This window comes from Leptosomus discolor, chromosome 3 (assembly GCF_034619465.1).
Source record: "Leptosomus discolor isolate bLepDis1 chromosome 3, bLepDis1.hap2, whole genome shotgun sequence".
Taxonomy (NCBI): domain Eukaryota; kingdom Metazoa; phylum Chordata; class Aves; order Leptosomiformes; family Leptosomidae; genus Leptosomus; species Leptosomus discolor.
Window position 1 is genome coordinate 67,516,050 of NC_141393.1, and position 20,552 is coordinate 67,536,601.

Below are 20,552 nucleotides of genomic sequence, written 5' to 3' on the forward strand. Positions count from 1 at the left end.
GCAGTGGGGAGAGAGAAAAAAACGCAACTGCATTGGTGAGTCTTCATAACTAGCTGGGTGCGGGGCTACGGTGGGTGTCCACCAAACCCTCTCAGATAAAGGGGTTTTAGCTAAATTCATACCAGGGATCTACTGGGAGACCATTTTGGACATTTCTGTTTTCTTCTGCAGAGGAGTGGGCCCTTCCCTTCTCCATATCCCCCAACACTTGACCTCTGGAAATCATGGGCTCAAGTCTGGGTGATGGATGCTTTGAGTCCAGCAGGACCAAACTGCTGCATGGGTGGACAAATGGGCCAAGCCTGGCCATTGCTCCTGTGCCATAGCAGTGTTGATGCACAGAGCCTACTGGGCAGCCTGTTTTATCACTTACATGATCACAAGCTGGGTGAAAAAACCCATGCTGGTTCTGTTATTCAGGCTATACTGCATGCAAGTACCTCTAATATATTGTATGTATTAGAAAATGACACTATATAATAAGGATGTGCTGAATGCTGCACCCCAGGGTGGGAAGTTCTGGGGGACATGTGTGCGGGCAGGGGTGGGAAGGACCAGGGAGGGTTAGAAAAAGACACATGAAGGAGTTGGGAGCAGTAGGGTGAGGTCTGGGGGCAAAAAAACAATGGAAAATGGAGGACAGCTGGGAGTTGTGGTGTTTAGGTAGGAGCTGGGTGTCCAGTTTAGCCAGGACCAGGACATACTTGTCCAAACCCTGAATCTCCAACTACTTCATGTTGTCCAGTCATCCAGGTGATGCTGGGGAGCATCAAGTTCTGCTTAGCTGTGCAGCATGAAACCATGGCTTTGCTGCTTGATCCCGGCACAAGGTGTTGAGGCAGAATGAGGATGATGGGGGCAAAGCTACAGGAGTGCCACAGAGGAAAACAGACAGGCCAGCATGGGGATGCCTTCACCGAGCAGAGAGCTGGAAGCCCACCACTCCATCTGCACTCCCCTGCAAAGGTCAACCACTAAGTTTGAAGTACTAGCCTCTTTTTTTTATTTTTTCCTGACTTCCTAGGGAAAGGAAGATTTGGGCTTGACCAGGAGATGTCTCTATTAAGCCACACCGAGCTGAGCGTGGAGGCACAGCAGGAGGAGAGGACTGTGCTGAGGAAGATCAGACCTGCATCAAGCTGCTGCTGGTGGAGGGGCCCTCCCTTTGCTCTCACCATTGCCTCAAATTAGCAGCCTGGAGAGAGCATCACCTCGTTGCAACCCTCTGACAGCTATTTAAATGCTGTTTCCGTTTGCAACAGCTTGGATGGAGGTAGACGTCTGCCTGGCTGCAAGGCAGACTGCAGCAGATCTGGTATGGAGAGCCTCTCTTCTCCCCAGTGAGCTCTGCCCGTTGCACGTCTCCTTCAGTGAGGGGAAGACCCAGTAGAATTTCCTCTAGCCTATGGGATGGACCAGTGACTGGTCGAATAAATTGGTTACGAAGGGATGTGCTGTTCCTCCTATCTCCCCTGCCCTGCTGCTTGATTTGACTGAATTTGTGGGAGTAGAGGGCATTTGGTGGTACAAAAGCAGGTGGAAGTTTTGAGCTGTTATATATGAGTAGGCAATACATTTATAGAGATGTTTCTTAGGGGGGTCCAGCATCTGAAACACGAGATTAGTGGGGAAGAGGAGTTTATCCATCTGTGTAATAAAAGCGGACCTGAGCCTTTGCTTCCCCACCCCAATAACCTTGACACAGCTGCTGTGCTTACAGGAATTTGGGAGGGAGAGGGACACAATACCACATGAAGAAGCTGTCACTGCAATGCACCTGTAGCTTAGGCAGTTGGGTGGTGCTAGTTTTATCCCTGCCCATGCAGTGCCAGGCTGCTTTCGCTGATGGGATCTTATTTTGGGGACCAAGATCTGGGCACTGCTGTGCTGTCCAGTGTTGGGCTCACTCACGGGTTGAGACGCTGTCGGAGGTGGGAGGGCTTCTGGCTTGTTCCTTCAGGGCCACCACGGTGACGGTGTACTCTTCCCCCGGCTTCAGCCCCGTCTGGTTGAAGGTGGTGACGGTACTGGGGAGCTGGGCGATCACACCACCCTCGTTATTCTGCCGGAAAGTGGAAATAAGCATTAAAAAAAAAAAAAAAGGTGTTTTGGCGTGACTGATGCATGGAGAGGAGGTGGCCCTATGTTGCATCCTTCCATGCCCAGCCCTGCATCCCCAAATTGCATCCTTTGTCTGGCACATCTCACCATGGAGGTGCAGAAACCCACCAAGCATGGAGCACCTACATTGCTGGACTGAGAAATTCTCCCCCATCCCCCCGCCAATTTCTGTATTTTGCCATCTGTGTGTCTGCTGTTCTCCAGAAGAGAAAAGATAATAAAACCAAAGCCTGGGCTAGACTACTTTTCCTTGTTATTCAGGTGCCAGGAGCCTTCTGTTATTCATATACAGGTATGAAACTGTAAGGTCTTTATTTTTCCATCCCTTGTTTTTTAAGTATCTTTATTAAACTCGTTATAATTTGTGTTTGCTCTGAAAAACTGTAAGGCTTTCAGCAATTGCAAATGTCACCTTTCCTGCCAGTATTTGGACAAAGGATCTTTTCTTGTCGCCGTCTTCACTAATAACACGCTAAACAAATCTTTGCACATAGCTCTCAATTCATATTCATCTCTTTTCTCATTAAACAGGAAATCTTCCATTTTGGCCATAAATTGCCATCTTACCTTTCCTAATTTTCTTTTCTAAATTTGTCTTTGCTTCATCTTTCCCCCCTCCCCATCCTCAGTGCACAGAGCAGACAGGCAAACCCTACCTGACCTGGCTTTTGGGGGGCAAGAGCATCACGGGGACCATGGAAGGAGGATTGCTCTGCAGGAGGATGCGAGCATCCTCGTGGGGATGCTGAGGACCAAATTGCATCCTCTTGCCCAGTTTTCAGGAAGATAGAACAAGCTCGATTTTGCTTGTAGAGGTTATTTGTGATGCTGCTGTTATGTCTCTGTTGATTTTAGCCTATGGGACTAGGTTTTGTTTTTAGTTGAGGTGTGGCAATGGTTTAATGTTTGCCCAAGTGAGTGTTGCTTCCAGACAGTGAAGGAGGCAGCATCCTCTGCCTTATTTTAGGAGAAAACCTAGTGATGGGGACACTAGAGAGTCCAATTTCAGCAGCCAATGGGAAGGAACATGGCTGTGCCTTTACTGCAGAGGACCATGTGCTTGACCAACAGATGTGAGAACTTCAAAGCCTGGCAAGCTACACCCCTTCCCCACCCCAAAAACCTACATCCAGGAAAAAACACCCTTTTGCACCTTATCTGTTGCTTTAAATCTTGAAATGTTTCCACATGGTTTTAAGTTTTAAGCTTAAAAATGGAACAGATGACAAACAGTTTGTATTTTTGGGCTGGCTTGAGTAAAAACTTATCATTGATGACCCTACAGGGAGAAGTTTGCTTCTATCCTGGCGATTCTTCACCCTAAAATGGATATATCCCCATTGATCTGCTTCAGGGGGATGCTATTGAGCTTAATTCCTGAGGATCAGTGAAATTTTTGAAAGATAGCTATTTTTTTGCTACTAAAACCTCTTTCCCGATATTTCCGTAATGTTTTGGCTTTTATCCCAATGGTGAATGAAAATTATCCCGGAGTTTATAACTGCAGTACCTGAACTTTGACTTCTGACACAGTTTGAGTGTGAATGTACCTAAAATTGCACCCAGATCCTTCCAGCCTTTTTGGAAATGAGAGAATGAGTTATTTAAAGCAATCAGGCCCTTGCTTCATGTTGAATAATTATACTTTACAGTTAAGAGCATTTAAAACTTTGGGGCCAAGTTCTGCAGTTCTCTGCTGCCCAGAGCTGCCTTTGACTCCAGCGAGGGGTTTGTGCAACTGAAAATGTCATAATTGAGCCTTTAATCAGCATTTCTTTTACTGCTGGGGCTTGAATGCTCTTGTAAAGAGGCTTCATATACAATTGAAGCTATACTTATGGCTAAATGGTGTAGAAATTATGAATATAGATTAAATACTTGATGTACAATTTTTGTTGCTGTGCATAGAAAATATGCGATATTTAGGGCAACATTTTCATCCTTTCATCTTTTCTGGCACAATTTCTACCTGTTTATCACTGTGATTAAAATTCTGTGGCAGGAATTAGCTGTGCATGTGACTCGGGGATGCTGAAGGTTGTTGTCTGAGAGCTGGCGGCTCAGTTTGATCCAGGCTGCTTTGGGTAGCTCAGCATGCAGAGAGCAGGGGTGAGGAAGCAGAGGAGGACAGAGGGTCATGGCAAAGGAGATGGAAGGGAAAAAGAGGAGGTGACAGCAAGAGGCAGTGAGGCTGGAAGGTTTATTTATTTATGTGCTTATCTCTTGATTTTACTGGGGAATTTTATGAGGACATGTATATCTTGATACCAAAGACTACTGGGGAAACACAAGCTGGCAATTGGAGATTGAGGTGTTTGGTGTTGTCCGATGCGAAGCACACAAATTGCAAACAGAGGTTGATTTTCTTTGGGGGGGTAATTGGAAGCTAATTTAGGCTCCGCTCACTAGATGTTTTTAGGGTGACCGAGTGTACCCTGCAATGCCATGCGTGGGGCGGCAGTACCTTGGGGATGAAGCTGATCTCCCAGCCATCGAAGGGGAAGGAGAAGGGCTCCCACTGCACCTCCGCTGTCGTCTCTGTGATGGTCTTGAATTTCAGTCCCTGCGGCATGGCGAGGTCTGCAAGGGAGGAGGCAGTGGTGAGCAGAGCGGGATGGATGTGAGAGTGCTGCCGGTCCCCACCCTCCTCCCTATGGCTGTTTTGTTATCTGGGCAGTGAAAATGGGGAACGTTTTCATAGACTCTGTTAACAGAGTCCCTTTGTTGCCCCTCAGGGTGGGTTGGAGGGAGAAGAGGGAAATGCCTGGGCTGCTGAACACTGAAGCATCCCAGTGCATTACCATGTGAACAGAGTGAGTGATGAGGTTGCAAAAGGGGTGTCTGGATAGTTTATGTTTTCCCACTGCCCTCTGTATCTTTAGTTTGTGAGGATCCTTTCTGGAGGTTGCCATTACATCTTGATACTTCCGTTTTCCTCTGTGCATCATGGTCCCAGTCACATCTGCTGATGCACAGCAGCATCCCCTCTTGCTGTGCTGTCACCCATATCATGGGGATTCGTCATAGGGAACCCACCCAGGAGTGGAAGGAACGAAATATATTGCAATATTTTTCATGTGGAAAAAAGTGCAATATTTTAGGCCATATTCTGGGAGCTTCAGTCAAACACTGGAAATTTCTGAATGATTTTTAGTCTTTCAGCTTTTCATTCAGACTAAGTCTTTCTGCAGAGCATGGATATATTTCCCCCTTTCCTATATCCCCATACAGACATAAATGGGGATAAAATTATCCCAAATATTTTTTTTTTGAAGGCTCAAGTTTCTGTTGCTAGAAGGTTTTCATGGAAAATGTGAGCCAGCTTGAGCATCACCTATGGTTATCTGGGTACCAAGTGACAAGTGCTGTAGGATACTTACTGGTCATCACCTTGGAGGTAACAGGGATGCTCAAGACATCGCTGATGACTGCATAGACGCTGATATTGTAGGCAACGCCTGGCTCCAGCTCTGTGATGGTGATACTGCTCCAGTCCCCAGGTACCCTCTGCTGGAGTTGGGTACCCCCCGGCCCCACTGGCTGGTATGAGATGACGTATTCGGTGGCTGCCCTGGGGCTGTCCCATGTCAGCTCAATGGAGCTGTCGCCAATCCCCGTCACTCGCAGATTTTCAGGAGGAGCCACTGATGGGAAGAGCAGAGGTAAGGAGAGCATCAGGGTGTGTGTGGCTTATCTTCCCCCTGGCCATGGGGAAGGGTGCGTGGGTCTGCTGGTGGGACACAAACATGGGCTTTGGGCTGGGGGTTATGTGCTGTCTGTGGTTGTATTAACTGCTATAGCAAGGCAAAGGCTCAGGAGAACCTGACTGCAGCTGCTGTTGCACCAATGCTTTACCACTGATGTTGGGATGAACGTTGCTGGCTTTTTGCTCGACTCCCAAACTTTTGCCTTTGATGTCTTTGGGGACAGGGACAACAGGGAGGCAGTCAAACTGTGGGGCCTGAGCAGGTCCTATGTGACATGCTCTGCCAGGTATGGGTTTCTCCCAGGGTTCATGGTGTTCCCATGGGGCTCTGGGCACTTTGAAGCCCTTGCTCATACATTAGGGTCTGGCTCTCCCCATGCATTCCCCCCGCTACCTGCTGAGCAGTCCTGCCCTTCGTAGCCTTCCTCGCAGATACAGAGACCATCCCGGCAGACCCCACGGCCGCTGCAGGCGTTGGGGCAGTGCAGCCACCCGCAGTCCTCCCCGGCGTAGCCCTCCTGGCAGATGCATGTGCCGTTAGCGCAGTGGCCTTTCCCTGAGCAGTCGTGGGGGCACCGCAGCTGGGAGCAATCCTCCCCAGTGAAACCCTCCTCACAGATGCACTCGCCGTCCACACAGAGCCCATGGGAGCCACAGCCAGCAGGGCAGCGGAGCTGGGAGCAGTCCTCGCCCCCATAGTCATTGTCACAGATGCACTGGCCTTCCAGGCAGACGCCACGGCTGGAGCAGCCCCGGGGGCAGCGGGGCTCGGAGCAGTTGCTGCCTGCCCAGCCCTCCATGCACACACAGCTGCATGACTCCAGGCTGAAGTTCCCATGGCCACTGCACTGTGGGGTGTAATCCAGCTGCCCTGCAAGGATGCAGAACCGAGGGTCAGAGCCCACTGGTGGGAGGTGGAAAAAGGTCAGCAATGGTCCCAGGTCAGCCCGTCAATGGGCTGTGGGAAGGGAGGAAAGATGTGGGGCAAGCAGGGGATGGTCATCCCTCTGGTTGAGCATGCCAAGCTCTGGGGAACTGGTGGCTTTACGGCTGGAAGAGGCAGAATTGCTGATATGGACTCATAGTGGGGTTTGAGTGGATCTCCAAGAGTTTGTCTGTCCCCTCAGACCATTGGCCTCCATAGCTATGGGGCCTATCAGCCTCGTTGGGGTGCAGGTCCTCCCTTTGGTTTCTCCTCAGCTCAGCGCTCAATCAGTGGGAACCTCCCTAGACCTCTTACTGGGAAAAAGCCTTCCCTGGCCAAGCCCTCTGCCCCAGCCATGGCTCCTGTTGTCTCCTCTCCACCCACTGTTTCTTTTTACAGCTGGGAGACCCCGGTCTGCTTGCTCTGTCCTACAAGAAGCAGATATGTACCTAAACACATCTTCATGCTAGTGAGCCTGATTAAGACAAAGCCATTGGCTTTGCACAAAGGATCAGGGGTTTGGGCATGCTGGGGTTGTGGGAAAGAAGGGAAAGCACATGGCCGCTGTGGCCACCACCTCTAATGTCATGTGTCATTGCACAGCCCCCCCACCCACCCACCCCCCCCCGGCCTTTACCTGGCAGCCTTGTACAGGATGCTCCGGGGCAAGGAGGGATGCATGGAGACGAAGGCACCAATCACCCTGACATTGCCAGCGCTTCCCTGTTTTGCCTTTTTACAAGGACCCATTGCTCCAGCTTAGGGTATATCCCAGCCAGGCTAATTTTTCTGTGCGAATTTTTACTGCTTTTCTTCCTTGTGTGAACCAAGGAAGAACAGAAACCCTTTCTGTGTATCCTCCAACCCTTGGGAAACCTCTGCACCATGAAAACCCCAAGCCGCAGGACTTTTTGTCTCCCAACTAAGTTTTCCATCCTAGCTGAGCTATCTGAGCAGCTTTTCCTATGGGGCATGCAGCAGACACATAAAAGGGATTCAGTTACATGCTGTGCCAGACAGACCCGTTTGGTTTACTTTGCAGGATGCTTCCAATCTAAACTGCAAATACTGGGAATGACGATCAGGATCTCCTCAGATCTCAGCCTCTAGTTAAGTTATCAAAAGAGGAGAGAGGATGCTTGTAAGTGTTGGGGAAGAGAGTGGCTTTCCTTGGGGAAATGCCTTGGGCGGTGGGATAGGGATCCTGATCTCCTTTGCGGCGCAGTGAATTGAAAGCAATTCTGGTAAAAATAATTGAAATTACTCCAGTTTTAGCTCATCTGCAATCAGAGTGGAGACTCCACCAAGTGATGAATGTTTAATGGCACTGTCTGCATATGTTGCAAGTAACCCAAATAGGCCCATCAGAGTTTCAAATTAATTCCTTTAAAACAGGTTTTTCCCATTGCATTTCCTATGTGATTTTAACCCTTGCTTTGCATACACTGGTGGAACGTATGTGTGCTTTATGTTTTGTCTTAATTATTAATGCAGCTGATGACTGTCGCATTGCAGTGGGATGTGGGCTGAGCCTGCAGCTGGAAATGCAGTGACTTCCACCAGCTGCACAGGAGATGTCAGCCTGAGCCACCCTGCTGGGTGTGCCATCCTGATTTCTCCCTCCCCAACTTACACACCCTTGGTCCAACTCTGTCGACCTGAGTGTGTGTTGCACCCGTTTCATTTTAATGTGTCCTACACATAAAGGACTTGGGGTACCACCACAAAAACCACACTAATAGCTGCAAAACTTAAAAAAGGAGTGGGTATTGGGGGGGAAAGGGTTGCTTTTAATTTTTATCTGTTGCTGTTCTTGGCCTGAAGAGCAGTTTTCCCTTGGAAAGGTGTGCTGTGTGGCTCTTCTCGCTTGGTGGCTTCTTCCTGCTAGGAGCCCTGGTGCATCAGAACTCTGAGCAGGGCTGGGCTGCATGAGGGATGGGTGCCTCTCGAGACAGCCCCTCTTACCAACCTTCCCAAGATGTAAGGAAAACTGTCTGTATGCTGGCTCCTGCACTATAAAAATGCAGCCTCTAGCCCAAACCATTCCTAACCCATCTCATTTCAATGGCATGCTGCTTCTTAGCTCTGAGGAACGGCCGTGGTGAAATGGGGAGCTGTCTTTGATGGGGTAACCCTAATGGGAGCTCTCAGAGAGCTTCACAAACCACATAAGTTTTTATTCAGATGAAGTATCCTATTGAAGGTTTTGTGCCTTTGTTTTTAGGTTTTGTTTGCATCTTTCATGGCAACTGAAGTTATTCCCTGTATTTTTTATTATTTGTTTTTAAACTCAGCTTTTCATACACATTCATTCTTCATACAGAGAAGATGAAGGGGTTTATTGGTGGCTCCTGGGGCGCTGCCTTCAGCCCCAGGACAGCTCAGGTGAGCAGCAGCTACGTCTGTCTTCCCTGTCCCACGTGCAGTGGCAGATCTCTAGCAGAGTTGCAAGGACTGCAGGGTTGGGAGATCACCCTGCTCACCCCTTCCAGTAGTAATTTTATCTGTAATGGGGCTTTAGCTCTGGCCATTATGGGGTTTCTGCAGCAAGTGGGGTGTGGGACCTGCAGTGACCAAATCCCTCCAGGGGGTTTTACTACTTTGGAGAACCAAAGCTGAGCTTTTCCCCTAAAGCCACAGCCACATCATAGGTAAACATAGGTTTTCCTCTGTCACCACTCTGAGTGGCATCACTAGTTTTGTATTTGTCTCTTCTGCCTTTTGCTCGAGCCCTCAGTCCCCATTAAAAGCTAACAGGATGGCATTACTACCTGTGGCTGCATTTTCTTGGCAGCAATTGGAGTTGCATTGGTCCCGGAGCATGGAGACCTCCCTCTCCAGCATCTCAATCCTGCTCAGCAGCTCCTGCAGGGATGGGAGGGAGGTGGAGCACTTGCAGGCCTGCTTGGGCAAGTTTATCTTGTGGGTGAACGTGACCTGGCTCTCGCTGTCGGAGGTCTGCTCCGCATACTCCGCCAGCCGGTCGTCTTCTGAACTCACCTCCTCGGCCGAAGACTTGAACATGGACGAGCAGCAGCTGTCCAGGGGGATGTTGATGTTGTAGATGTGGTGGAAGACCATGGGCTGCTCTTTGATGGGTGGGCTGCAGTTGGCAAGGCCACCCTCCCCATTCACCACAGGCCTCTCAGCTGGCTCTGTTGTCACCTCCAGCCGGCACTCAAAAGGCTTGAGGACAGCGCCCAGCAGAATCAAGTTGAAGCTGATTAGCACATTCCTCAGGACTGGGTTTTCACTGTCAGTCCCCATTTTCTTAGGAAAGAGCCTTCTAAGCCAGCCTTGGTCAGACAACTTTGGGGAGGACCTGGGGACACAGAAGAAAAACAGCATGGTTGGTGTTAGCCCTGAAACTGCTCAGCGCAGAGAGGCAAGTCCTTCTGGGCTAAGTCATCCAGAGAGATGTGGGGCTGACTAGACCCACACACAGTCCTGCTGGCTTTGGTGGAGTCTAAATCAACCCTGAGTGGAGCCCATGGCTGGTGGCCCTTGAACTGTGACAAAGGCAGATTCTTGTTGCTATAGTTCATTGGGTTTTTTAAGGAAACAGTTCATCTGGTACTTATAAAGCACTGAGTACCAGTGTACTTATAAAGCAGAAACACAGTGTATGGGATCCGTTTTCAGTGCCACATCAGTACAGTGTGTAGGGTCTAAAGGGTTAACGCATGAGTGATGGTAACACGTCCCTGCGCTCTCTTTTGGTTGTCTCCCCTGCCCCAGGAGCTTCATCCAGGGTTGCTAAGCTTCCTCCAGTAGCTATAGGAACAGCAGCCTTGATGTTAAACACCATTAAATTACACCATGCAGGCTCCAGCTTGTTCAGGTCGACGCTCTGAGCAGACAAATCCCTCCTGTTAAAGTGGTTTCACCCCCTGCCCATGCTCTGGATTACAGGTTAACCTTGCCTTGATTTGGAACAACACAACTTCTCATTCTGGTATTGATCGTGAGCCCCTGAGTGGTAATCCAGCCTCCGAGGACCACATTTATCTCCAGCCTAAAATCACTGGTGACAGCCCAATTGTGCTGGGGATGGGTATGTCCCCATTACTCTTGTTGGGACTGTTGTCTGCTGACCAATACTTGACTCCAGCTGGTTTGCCATGAGGAATTGCTGCTTGGTTCATCAGAGGATAGTGCTAATGGGCAGGCGAGGCTGCGTCTGCAATGTCATTGCACCCAAAGATACTGTTTGCCTTATGTTTTCTTTGCAGGAGGTAGTTTATGTGCAGGCCAAGTGGGATTGCTAGACTGTGACTGCTTGGAAGGCATGTTGTGCCATGGTTAGAGGCTCTCAGCTGAGCCCTGGTGTCAGAACAGCTAATTAAAGATTTCCAGCTAATAGTTGGAAATGCTTGATTGGATTTCTTGCAGGATTTTAGGAGATAATATAAATCACAATATGTGCAACTCCCTACCTGTGTTTGGTTTGTAGGACCTGGACTGATAAACACTGGAGATGTGCTTTGTGATTCTTTCTGCACCAGCAGTGCAAAAGATGCAGAAGGCACCTTAAATCTGGTCAACAAGCTCTTTACAGTGCTGGTAAAAAGATGCAAAGGGATGAGGACCTCCTTGCTGCATCACCAGAAACTTTACCAAAACTCCAAGAAGTTGTGAAGCTTCTTGTGAGAAGGGACCTGGGACTCCTTTGATAGGCTCTCTTTTTTTTCCTAGTTTTAGGAAAAGAAAGAAAAATGGAAATAACCCCGTGGTGGGGTGGTCTTCTCCTCCCCCTTGGCTCCTGTGGTGGCTCTGGCCATGCTCACAGAAGGCAGAAAGAAGGAAGGCACCAGAGATGAAAACAGGAGGGAGTGAGAGGGATGGGATCAATGCTCCATAAGTGGCAATTTGGGGCTGCAGTCTCATATCCTGACCTCCCAAATCCTCCTCTGCCTTCTGGGCTCTCCAGTGGCTCCTGGGTAGCCCTGGCTCACCCACAGAGAGACTTCTTGTCCCTGTGTAATGGGGCAGGCGTGATAGGGAAGGGCACAGGGACTAATTAGTGCTGGCTGCCTTTGATTGACTCGTTGATGTTGGAGACTAACTACCCGCTCTTTGGCCTCTCGCTTGGCTTTTTTCTGTGTGCTCAGAGTGGAAGTAATTGTGGCTATGAGCCAGTTGCGCTGAGCTGGACCAGAGCTTCAAAGCAAGCATCCCTTGCAGGATTACAGGAGCAGCTTAGACGTGGGGAAATGAAATCCTCCTCCTCCCCACTCTTTGGATCTAGCTTGGCTCAACAGAGATGCCAGAGCCTGTTTATGAGCACAACTGGAGCTGAGGGCTCCAGGAAGATGCTGGGACAAAGGAGTGGGAGATGAGTCAGTGGATAAAGTGGGACAAGCAGATGCATGGCGGAGATTGCTCTCTAATGACAGCAAGCAGGTTGGGTAGTTAATGACTCTCTAACCTACAGACAAAAAGCCATTCATTTGCTCATAAAAACCGCCAGGCTCATTGATCTGAATCTTCAGATATACCCATCACAGCAGACACCTTCGGGAGGCTTCCCAGCTCTCATTTCTGAGTGGCAAGTCACTCCATCCCCGCTCAATGTAGTGGCCTTGGTCAGGGGGTTATGCTATAGGGGTGGTGGCATCCCTGTGAAATGGTGAAAAGTCACCCTGATTTGGGCTGTCTCTGGCTCAAACCAGGCTGAATCTATGGGGTTCTGCAGGGCAGGAGGATGCTCTTTGGTGTCCTCCAACCCACAGCAGACCATTTGAGCCATACATCCACATTAATCCTCGACTTCTTCCTGGAGGTTTGGGCTGACAGCTCTGAAGCCCTGCCAAATTTGTGGATGTATTCCCAGGGTCTGTCGTCTCCATTCTCTATTTAGTCCTGCTTTGTCTCCTGCTCCTCCTGTCAATGATTTACTCTTCCCTAAAGGACCCCATCACTGTGAGGTCGGCTGGGGTGGGTTAGCGCAGGGATTTGGATGGCAGAGCTGCACGGCTGTGCGCACAGTCTGACAGCTTGAGGCTTGCCTACCAGGGAAGAAAAGTTCCATTAACATTCCTGCTTTGAGTTCCTTGTCTTCCTGTCTTCCTGGCGCTTCCCAGTCCAGATAACGCTGCCTGGGCAGCAACAGAACAATTAAAAACCATTGACTGAGTGAACAGATCCAGGACTATATATTTTTTCTTTCTCTCTATACAAGGAAAAAGAAGCAAATTTCTGTGGTTGTTTCACACATAAAATTAGTTGCATTAGGGGAAATTTATCTGAGGTGCTTTTTAGTATATTTTTTTAATTTCACCTTCATTGTCATCAAGTTCAGACAAAACTCCAAGCTGGTGGTGTTTCTTGTGGCTTTGATCCGTCTGACCCTGGAGGGGGCCTTGGAAAACCTCCTGGCCAGGGCAGCAAGGGCAGCAAAGGCATCTTTGTGCCTGGTGCTTTCCCAGCATCTGACAGCGATGGAACCCTTTCACTTTCCACTAGGCTGGGACAATGCCTCTCCATCCACTTGTACCCAGGACAGGACAGTTGATCTCCAGTTGCCTTTGACACAGCACAAGCTTGGGGCTGCTGCTTTGTTTTACCAGAGCTGGTTTCCCTTGGTTTGTTTTGCCTTTTTTTTTTTTTTTTTTTTTTTTTTTCCCTATGTTCCCCCATAAACCTGGGTGTTTGAATTAAAGTTCAAATTAAAGAGTTACTAAAGTTAATTACAAAGTTTGGCAGGCACTGTGCTCTCGGCTCCAAAGCATTTCAGCTTTGGGGAGCTGTGAAAGGATCAATCTGCTGCAATTTCTGTGTGGTGCTCAATAAAAAATACACACAATATAAAACAGAAAAATATTTGAGAGCTTTTGCCAAGCATATCCCACAGCAAAGCGCTCTCTTTCCCTCCCGAATGGCCTCTCTCCATCCGGGATTTGTGTCTTATGGGCCAGCAAAGGAAGAAATAGAAAAACTCTATTAAATCCACAGTGCGTCCACCCTAATTATATATTTTCAGCTATTTTTAAATTTTGCTGATGGGCTGTATCTCTGTGAGTGGCTCAGTGCTGGGAATGCAAAAGGGAACCTCCGTGTGGTGATGCTTGGAGCAGCTGTGCTAAGAGTCATTAATGGTGTGGCAGCAGTTTTTGGGGGTGCAGCATCACCCAGAAATGCAGTGCCATGTCTCCCAGCAGCACCTGCAGCCCATTTTTTACTGCTTAGCAATATGAACATAGCAAATGCAAACTGTGCCCCAGGGGCTGCTGTGGGATGGGCACAGAGACATCAGATCTGCACAACGGGGATGATGCCAGCAGTTTTATCTCACACATTTTACTGGACATAATTTAATATTTGGATTGTCCAACAGTATTTCTGTTTTCATGCCAGTTTTGGTGAATTGCTTTGGTTAAAAAAAAAAACAAGTGCTGCCTGGAAAGATGCTTGAAAAATTAAAACATTTGTTTCTCCAGCCAGATATTGTGTATTAAAATGTTTTTGAAGTTACTAAAGATGTGAAAATGAAGTGAATGTTTTGTTTTGGGCAAGAAACATTTTAATCTACTCAGAGCACATAGAGATATATGTGTATATACACATATTTATATGAATTTATTGCATTCTCTTTTCCTGAATACTGGATAAACCACAAGCCCTGCTTTTTGGTGCACATAGCAAACTAGAAAATCAGAATCCTTAATGCCAACCAGCAAACCATCAAGATACGGGGTTTTGCTGCCTGCTTCCTTGGCACGTCAGGAGCAGGCAGATATTAGCTAACACCCAGCAGTCCCCGAGTCGTGTCCGGGCTGGCTGATTGGAGCTGTGATGTGTTCCCTGCCGGAGCTCAGCTGGCAGGAGCCAGACCGCTGTGATGGATTTGCTCCCAGCTGCTGCTAACGGTGAGAGCAAGCCTGGGGCACGGTTGTGCGCGAAGCAGGCGGGAAGCCTTCCAGTGTATTATTTGGGCTTTTATGTTGAAAAGTGTGTTGGAGGTTTCCCATAAGCCAAGAAAAAAACCCTGCTGGATGGTTTTCAAGGCTCCCAAAACTGCCCTGGAGATACCTGAGTGCTCAGTGCAGATGGTGCCTGCTCCATGCTACAGCGAGATGCAGCCCGTGCAGCTTTCCTCCCACTTGCCACGCTCATAGGGGAGGAAATTCAGTTCCATGGTGTCCCTGGTGTCCCTGATTGGCTTCCCAGCTGTACATTCCCAGCCAACTTTCCATTCCAAGGTGACCACACAGCTGGAAAACTGAGGTTGATTGAAAGATCTGAAGACCAACTCTGGGTTTTTTTAGACCTCTCAAAAGAGGCTGCAAGTACTCGCTAGTTTAGAGCAACACATCGCTCCTGTGCATCAGCATCATTATTGGCTCAATGCCGAAATCACTCCTGGGTGCCACAGTCCTCCAGCCATGGCAGGTGAGGATGTGTGCATGGGAAGATGCAGGCCTTGCTTTTGCTTTACTTCATGATCTGGTGAGAAACTCTTATGATTTGCTCTTCTCACCAGAAAGCACTTGTATTCCATCAGCCGCGGAATAGTGGAAATAATTGGGTCATCTCCTCAGCACCTTGAAACTGCTGCAAATTTGATTTCACAAGGCTGATTTGCACCTGTAGAACCCTCTGGAGCAGATACAGAGATGCAGCCTGTCCTGCAGATTCGATTCCGTCCCACAGCTTTCTTGGGGGGAAGAGCACTGGCTCCCAGTTATTACTAACCTACTAATGTGTAATTTGTCTGTTTAAAAAGTTCTTCACTGCATTAGTTTCCTGGGTTTTGTGACAGATTGAAGGTCCTTGCCACATGCAAGCAAATGGAGTCCTCTCCCTGGTCAACTCCTTCTGCCTGATTGCAATCCTCGTCTCCCCTCTAAACACAGCCTGTTGCAGGATTTTGGGGGAATTAAAGGAGAAGAAAAGCTTAGAGGAGTGAAGAATTACATCCCCGTGTAATGCTGGTTAGTTGAAGGACAAACCCTGTGGACTCATGGGGCTGTAGCCGAGGACCAACACTGATACCTGCACCACACTGGAGAAACACAACCAAATCATGACATGCTGCCACCAAGCAGTCCTGAGAGGGAATAATTTTCGCGCTGCTGACTAATTACATATTTAAGGATGAAATACTTTGATGCTTTTACCAGTGTTCCCTAACTATATGTGGAGGAAGAAATCTATAATTCCACCAACTGACTGCAAATGCTGCCAGCTTAATAATTCATGCACGCCTCTGTGATCGCAGCCTATGTTATATCTTGCTTTCATTACATATTCTTTTATTGAATTGCTGTGGCTTTTATCAATAGCATCTATAAGCTTTCACAGGAAAGCAGGCAGTGTCTTAGCACAAAGGTTTCAGGGGGAATCTCCTTTTGTTTTCCTATTAACAGGTAAAGCCCAGATTCACCGTGTCTGTCTTCATATCATCTTGTTCGACTGCTGCCTCCTGCTCTGTGAAGCTTGGGGAGTCGCCAGGGTAAGTCTCATTTTGCAAGGGTGCCAGCTCTAATCTGAGCCTATCCCAGCATTTTACTGAGCAAATTGTGGTGTTGATGGTCTTCATTTATATAGATTTACAGGCAGCAGCAGGTACATTATCAGCTCCCCCTTCAAAGCAACTGCGCTCAACCTCATGCTATGAAAAATGCTGCTCAGTGCAAAATTCATTTGTGTGACCAACTTGCAAAGGCGGACACCTAATTTTGCAATGAAAGTCAAGGTGGACACCTAATTTTGTAATGAAAGCTGTTAGCAGTGGGCTTGGTCAGTGGCCCAGCTGCTGCCCGTACTTCTTTGCTGCAACCGGCCTCAGTGCTCTGTGGGCGATGTTGAGATGCAGGCGCAGGCTGCAAGCCCATGGTGCAGCACATCATGGCTCATGGTTAGATGCTTTCCTCTGTCCTCTAACACCAGTATAAATACCCATGGTGTCCAATGTCCTGCAGGAGGGTGACCCATTCCCTTCTGGGTCCATATGTGACACCCTGGTCTGGCAGTGCCTGAACTCCCAGCTCCTAATGGGAGTAACTGTCAGCTAAAACTGAGCACTTCCATACCTACTTATGAGGCTGGAAGTGTGATTTGAGCTGCGGCAGGTGAAGTATTTGGTAGCCTGGCCCTTCGAGTGCTAAGATTTGATGTCTGTTGGAGATGGCCTTGGCTACCCCATTGCTGGGAGAGCCCCATCCCTCGGAATTCCTTGCCCATGAAAGGTCGTCACGTCCTGCACTTCACGCCATATATTTATTCACACTCAGTTATGAAATAGAGCTCCCTTTAGTGGACCTTATGTTGCAGAAGGGTTTATTTCATCCTTATGCAGTGTGTCCAGGAGTTAAAGCAGTTTTACCAGGGAGAGCCTGGGGGCAGAGGCTGGGATGGCTCCAGTTGCTTTCCCCTGCATCACCATTTGCCCATAACAATGCTCCTGGGGGCATTGCTCCTGGCCCACGCCAGGGGAGAGATTAAAGAAAGATTTTTGGGACAGGGCCAGGCCTTTCTCAGATGTTACCCTTCAGTGCTAAAGCTATGCACTGTGCTGCTGAGCCCTGAAACGGCTGGTCTGCCTGCCCCGGCAGCTCCTGGAGCTCCACCGGAGAGGCTTGGAAGCCTGTAAAGGAGGAATTAATCATAATTATGGAGCATTGCAGGGTGTAAACACCCTCTAAATCCTCTTTAATTACATGGTAGCACTTAATTACATAGCAACTGGAATGTAAGCACAAAAATAAATATGACTTCAGTTTTATCTTCAGCAGGGGCACTGGTAATTAATTTTGGAGGGTAACATAGGACCCAGCTGAACATGGGCATGGTGTGGACCCCACATGCACAGTGCTGCAGAGGTGCTGCGGCCTCTTCTCCCTCTCCAACAGCTACAGCTCTGCTCCCCCTTTCCACTTCCCTGTAAAGGCATCCCTCTTTCTGTCTGTCCACGCATAGGCAGAGACTTGCGGACACTAGGGTAAGGCAGGACTGGGCAGTGACATACATGCTCATCCTCCAGCATGGAGAAAACCAAGCATGAGAGCCTCCACAGTTAGTTCATCCCACCTCAATTATGCTGTGACCCCACAGCCTGTAACCAGCCAGCAGGATTCAGATCACTCTCAGCCATGAGCACGAGGTTTCTTTTTCCCTGTTCGCTCCCAGCTCTCAGCTCGGGTGCTGGCAGCAAGTCCTTGTGCTCATGTAGCTGATGCTTGGCTGTCATGTTGCATTAGAGTCTATGAGTCAACCCGGATCTCCTCAGGGCTTAGCCGAAGCAGATGCAGACGACCCAGCTTGGGATGCTCTGTCACCAAAACGCTGTCACCCATTACCCCCAGCGCAGATAGAGTGTACACCTTGATGAAGATGAGGGACTGTGCGATGAACTGCAAAGTCACGTTGAAGAAATTGGATGCGCCATGACCTCCATTGCCCTCTATAATCATCGTGTGTCGTCAGTGCGACCACATTTAAATGGGTAACCGCGCTGCGGACCAGGAGAGGAAGATCCATGCTATTATGGCTTTTTTTTTAACCACAATTAGGGAATTGTGGTATTTTTCCACAGGAACCCTGAGCAGGAGCACCCAGGAACTCGGTTTGCTTTCGATAAGCAAAACCACTTGCTGAAGTCAAACGAGCACAGTTTTTTTAACTTGCTTTTCGGCTTGCCTAGTCATTTATACCCTGACCTGAAGTCAGGGGAATGGAAAAGAAACGTTCATCTGGTGTGTTTTTGCATTCATTTTCCCCCTGTATGTGTATTTTTACACTGTGGAGATGAAGCAGAGCTGATGTGACCGGGGTCACGCATGCTGTGGCTTTCTCCCACCTGCTTTATAACCTCCCATACTGGCAAAAATTCAGATTTTCCTTCCTTTTTAATATATTGCTCAAACGAAACCACACGTTATGGCTAATTTACATGCATATGCAACCTGGCAGGTAGCAGCAGAGACAGCACTGTTTGAACCCTCCAATAATTGATATTTTCTGTTTGCCCTCCCATTGTAATTTCCCCCTCAATATTCAGAGCAGCAGCAGACACTTCTGCAATAGATTTGGGGCTGGAGCAAAGCTGCTGCGGTGGAGCTGCCTGTTGCTAGAGGGTGGTTTTGCTTGGGCAAAGCTTGTCCCAGGTACCTTTTGGGGACCTGAAGGATCTCCTCAGGAGGGGAACAGCCTTGTGGCAGTGACCACAAGGAGCCTGCAAATGTTTTCTATCATCTCCCATCAAAGAGAGCATAAGCAAGCCAGAGCAAAGAAATGAATTGTAGTCCTGCTGCAGAGACTTCATTTGATAAATAATGTATATAGAGTTTGCAGTAATAACTGTTTTTTTCCGACCCAGGCAGCAGGGCTGGGTTTGACACATCCTGGATGTATTCCTCCTTCCAGGCAGTGAATGGGATGACGGGCGCTCGATCCTGTAGTGAGGAAGGCAGGGCAGGCAGTGACAGGCTCTGTTGTGTCAGATAAGTTAATCTGGGACTTTTCTCACTTCTGACGAGCCATGTGTGTGTGTATGGAGAGGAGGCGGTGTTTCCAGGCACTGCAGGAGGAAAGACATGGACTGGGGGCACAGTGTTTAGGAAAGCTCTTGAGATTAACGTGTGCCACGGACATATGGCCAAGAGGAGGCATATAGTCCTGGGTCTGCATGCAGGTACCAGCTGCCCCCACACCAGGATGCTGCACCCTGACCTGCCCATCCGCCCCGGGCCAGCCCAACACTGGAAATGTGCCTTCCCCATCCCAGGACCCCATCTCTCATCCTTCTCCTGGTAAGGGGGAGTGTCATCCTCTGAAATCTCTTTTCTGGCTTTATGCATGCTTCCCAAAGAGCACGTGGCATCTCCCAGGGGTAGGCTCCCCCAGGAAAGATAAGACCTTGGAGATGATCAGCTAAATCACCCTTGGTTACCCCTGCACAGCACTTGGAGCAAGGATTTCCCTTTGCGATCCCATGCTGCTGTTACAACAGCATGAAGCAAGGTGGTTGCATTGTCTTCCCTCTCCAATTTGCTGTCCTTTTTACCCTAACAGCCACCACAGTTGGGCAACCCAGCTGTCAGGTTTGGCCCTTGTCCTCCCTCTTCTGACATCTCAAGATGGGAAGGTGAGAAAGCTGGGGCTGAAAGTGGGTCTCTTTAGGAAGCCAAAAAAAAGAGGAGAAATTCCCCCATGCCTCTCTGCCCTGATGCTCTTAAAAACTGCTTTGACAACAAATAAGAAAAAATATGCACCTTCACAAAGAACAAGCTGAGATTCCAGATCCATTAATGTTTCAGGGGCTCATTTTTGGGCTCCTGAAGAAGGCCATGGGGGGATAGGGGAGGAGAGAGGAGAACTGTCACCACCCAATGAGCCTTGGAGGCTATGGTGGTTCAGGGCTCTCCTAACGTGCAAAAGCCTGGCCCGCCCCAGGTAGCAAGAAGGACTCACGGGCATAGGACAGAGCTGCTCTGGGCTTTTAGGATGAGGGTCCTCTACAATAGGTCATGCTGGGGTGTTCAGTCAAAATCCAAGATTTCCTTAGGTTATACCTTCCTGCCAGCTGGGACAGCCACCATGGACATATCTGGGTCTGAGGAACTGGCTGGGTGTATGCACAGACACCCCAGTGCCACTGGAGGTATATAAAATTGCTTTAATCAAGGCACGCCAGAGATAATACTCTTTAGTCATTTTTATAACAGGCTTTGAAGGTCTCTACTGGAGCAATTTTATTAAAAATAGGTTTGCTTTTTTTGGACTTTGGCAGAAAACCTGGGCTATCATATTAATGAAGGTGAGTGGGAAAACCCGTATCTCTCCCCATTTTACATCCCT

General features: G+C 48.7%; 1 protein-coding gene across 2 annotated transcripts in view; it reads right to left on the minus strand.

Annotated features, from left to right (window-relative positions):
• Window positions 1–10,019, minus strand: part of TNR (tenascin R) — a 29,334-nt gene extending 19,315 nt beyond the window's left edge. For both annotated transcript variants that reach the window (XM_086462368.1, XM_086462367.1), the window contains exons 1-5: window positions 9,524–10,019; window positions 6,222–6,698; window positions 5,502–5,765; window positions 4,586–4,701; window positions 1,912–2,062 (exon numbers count right to left, since the gene is read on the minus strand). In XM_086462368.1, coding sequence (XP_086318494.1) covers window positions 1,912–2,062; window positions 4,586–4,701; window positions 5,502–5,765; window positions 6,222–6,698; window positions 9,524–10,019 — 1,504 coding nt within the window. The remainder of the gene's footprint in view (window positions 1–1,911; window positions 2,063–4,585; window positions 4,702–5,501; window positions 5,766–6,221; window positions 6,699–9,523) is intronic.
• Window positions 10,020–20,552: the final 10,533 nt, after the last annotated feature.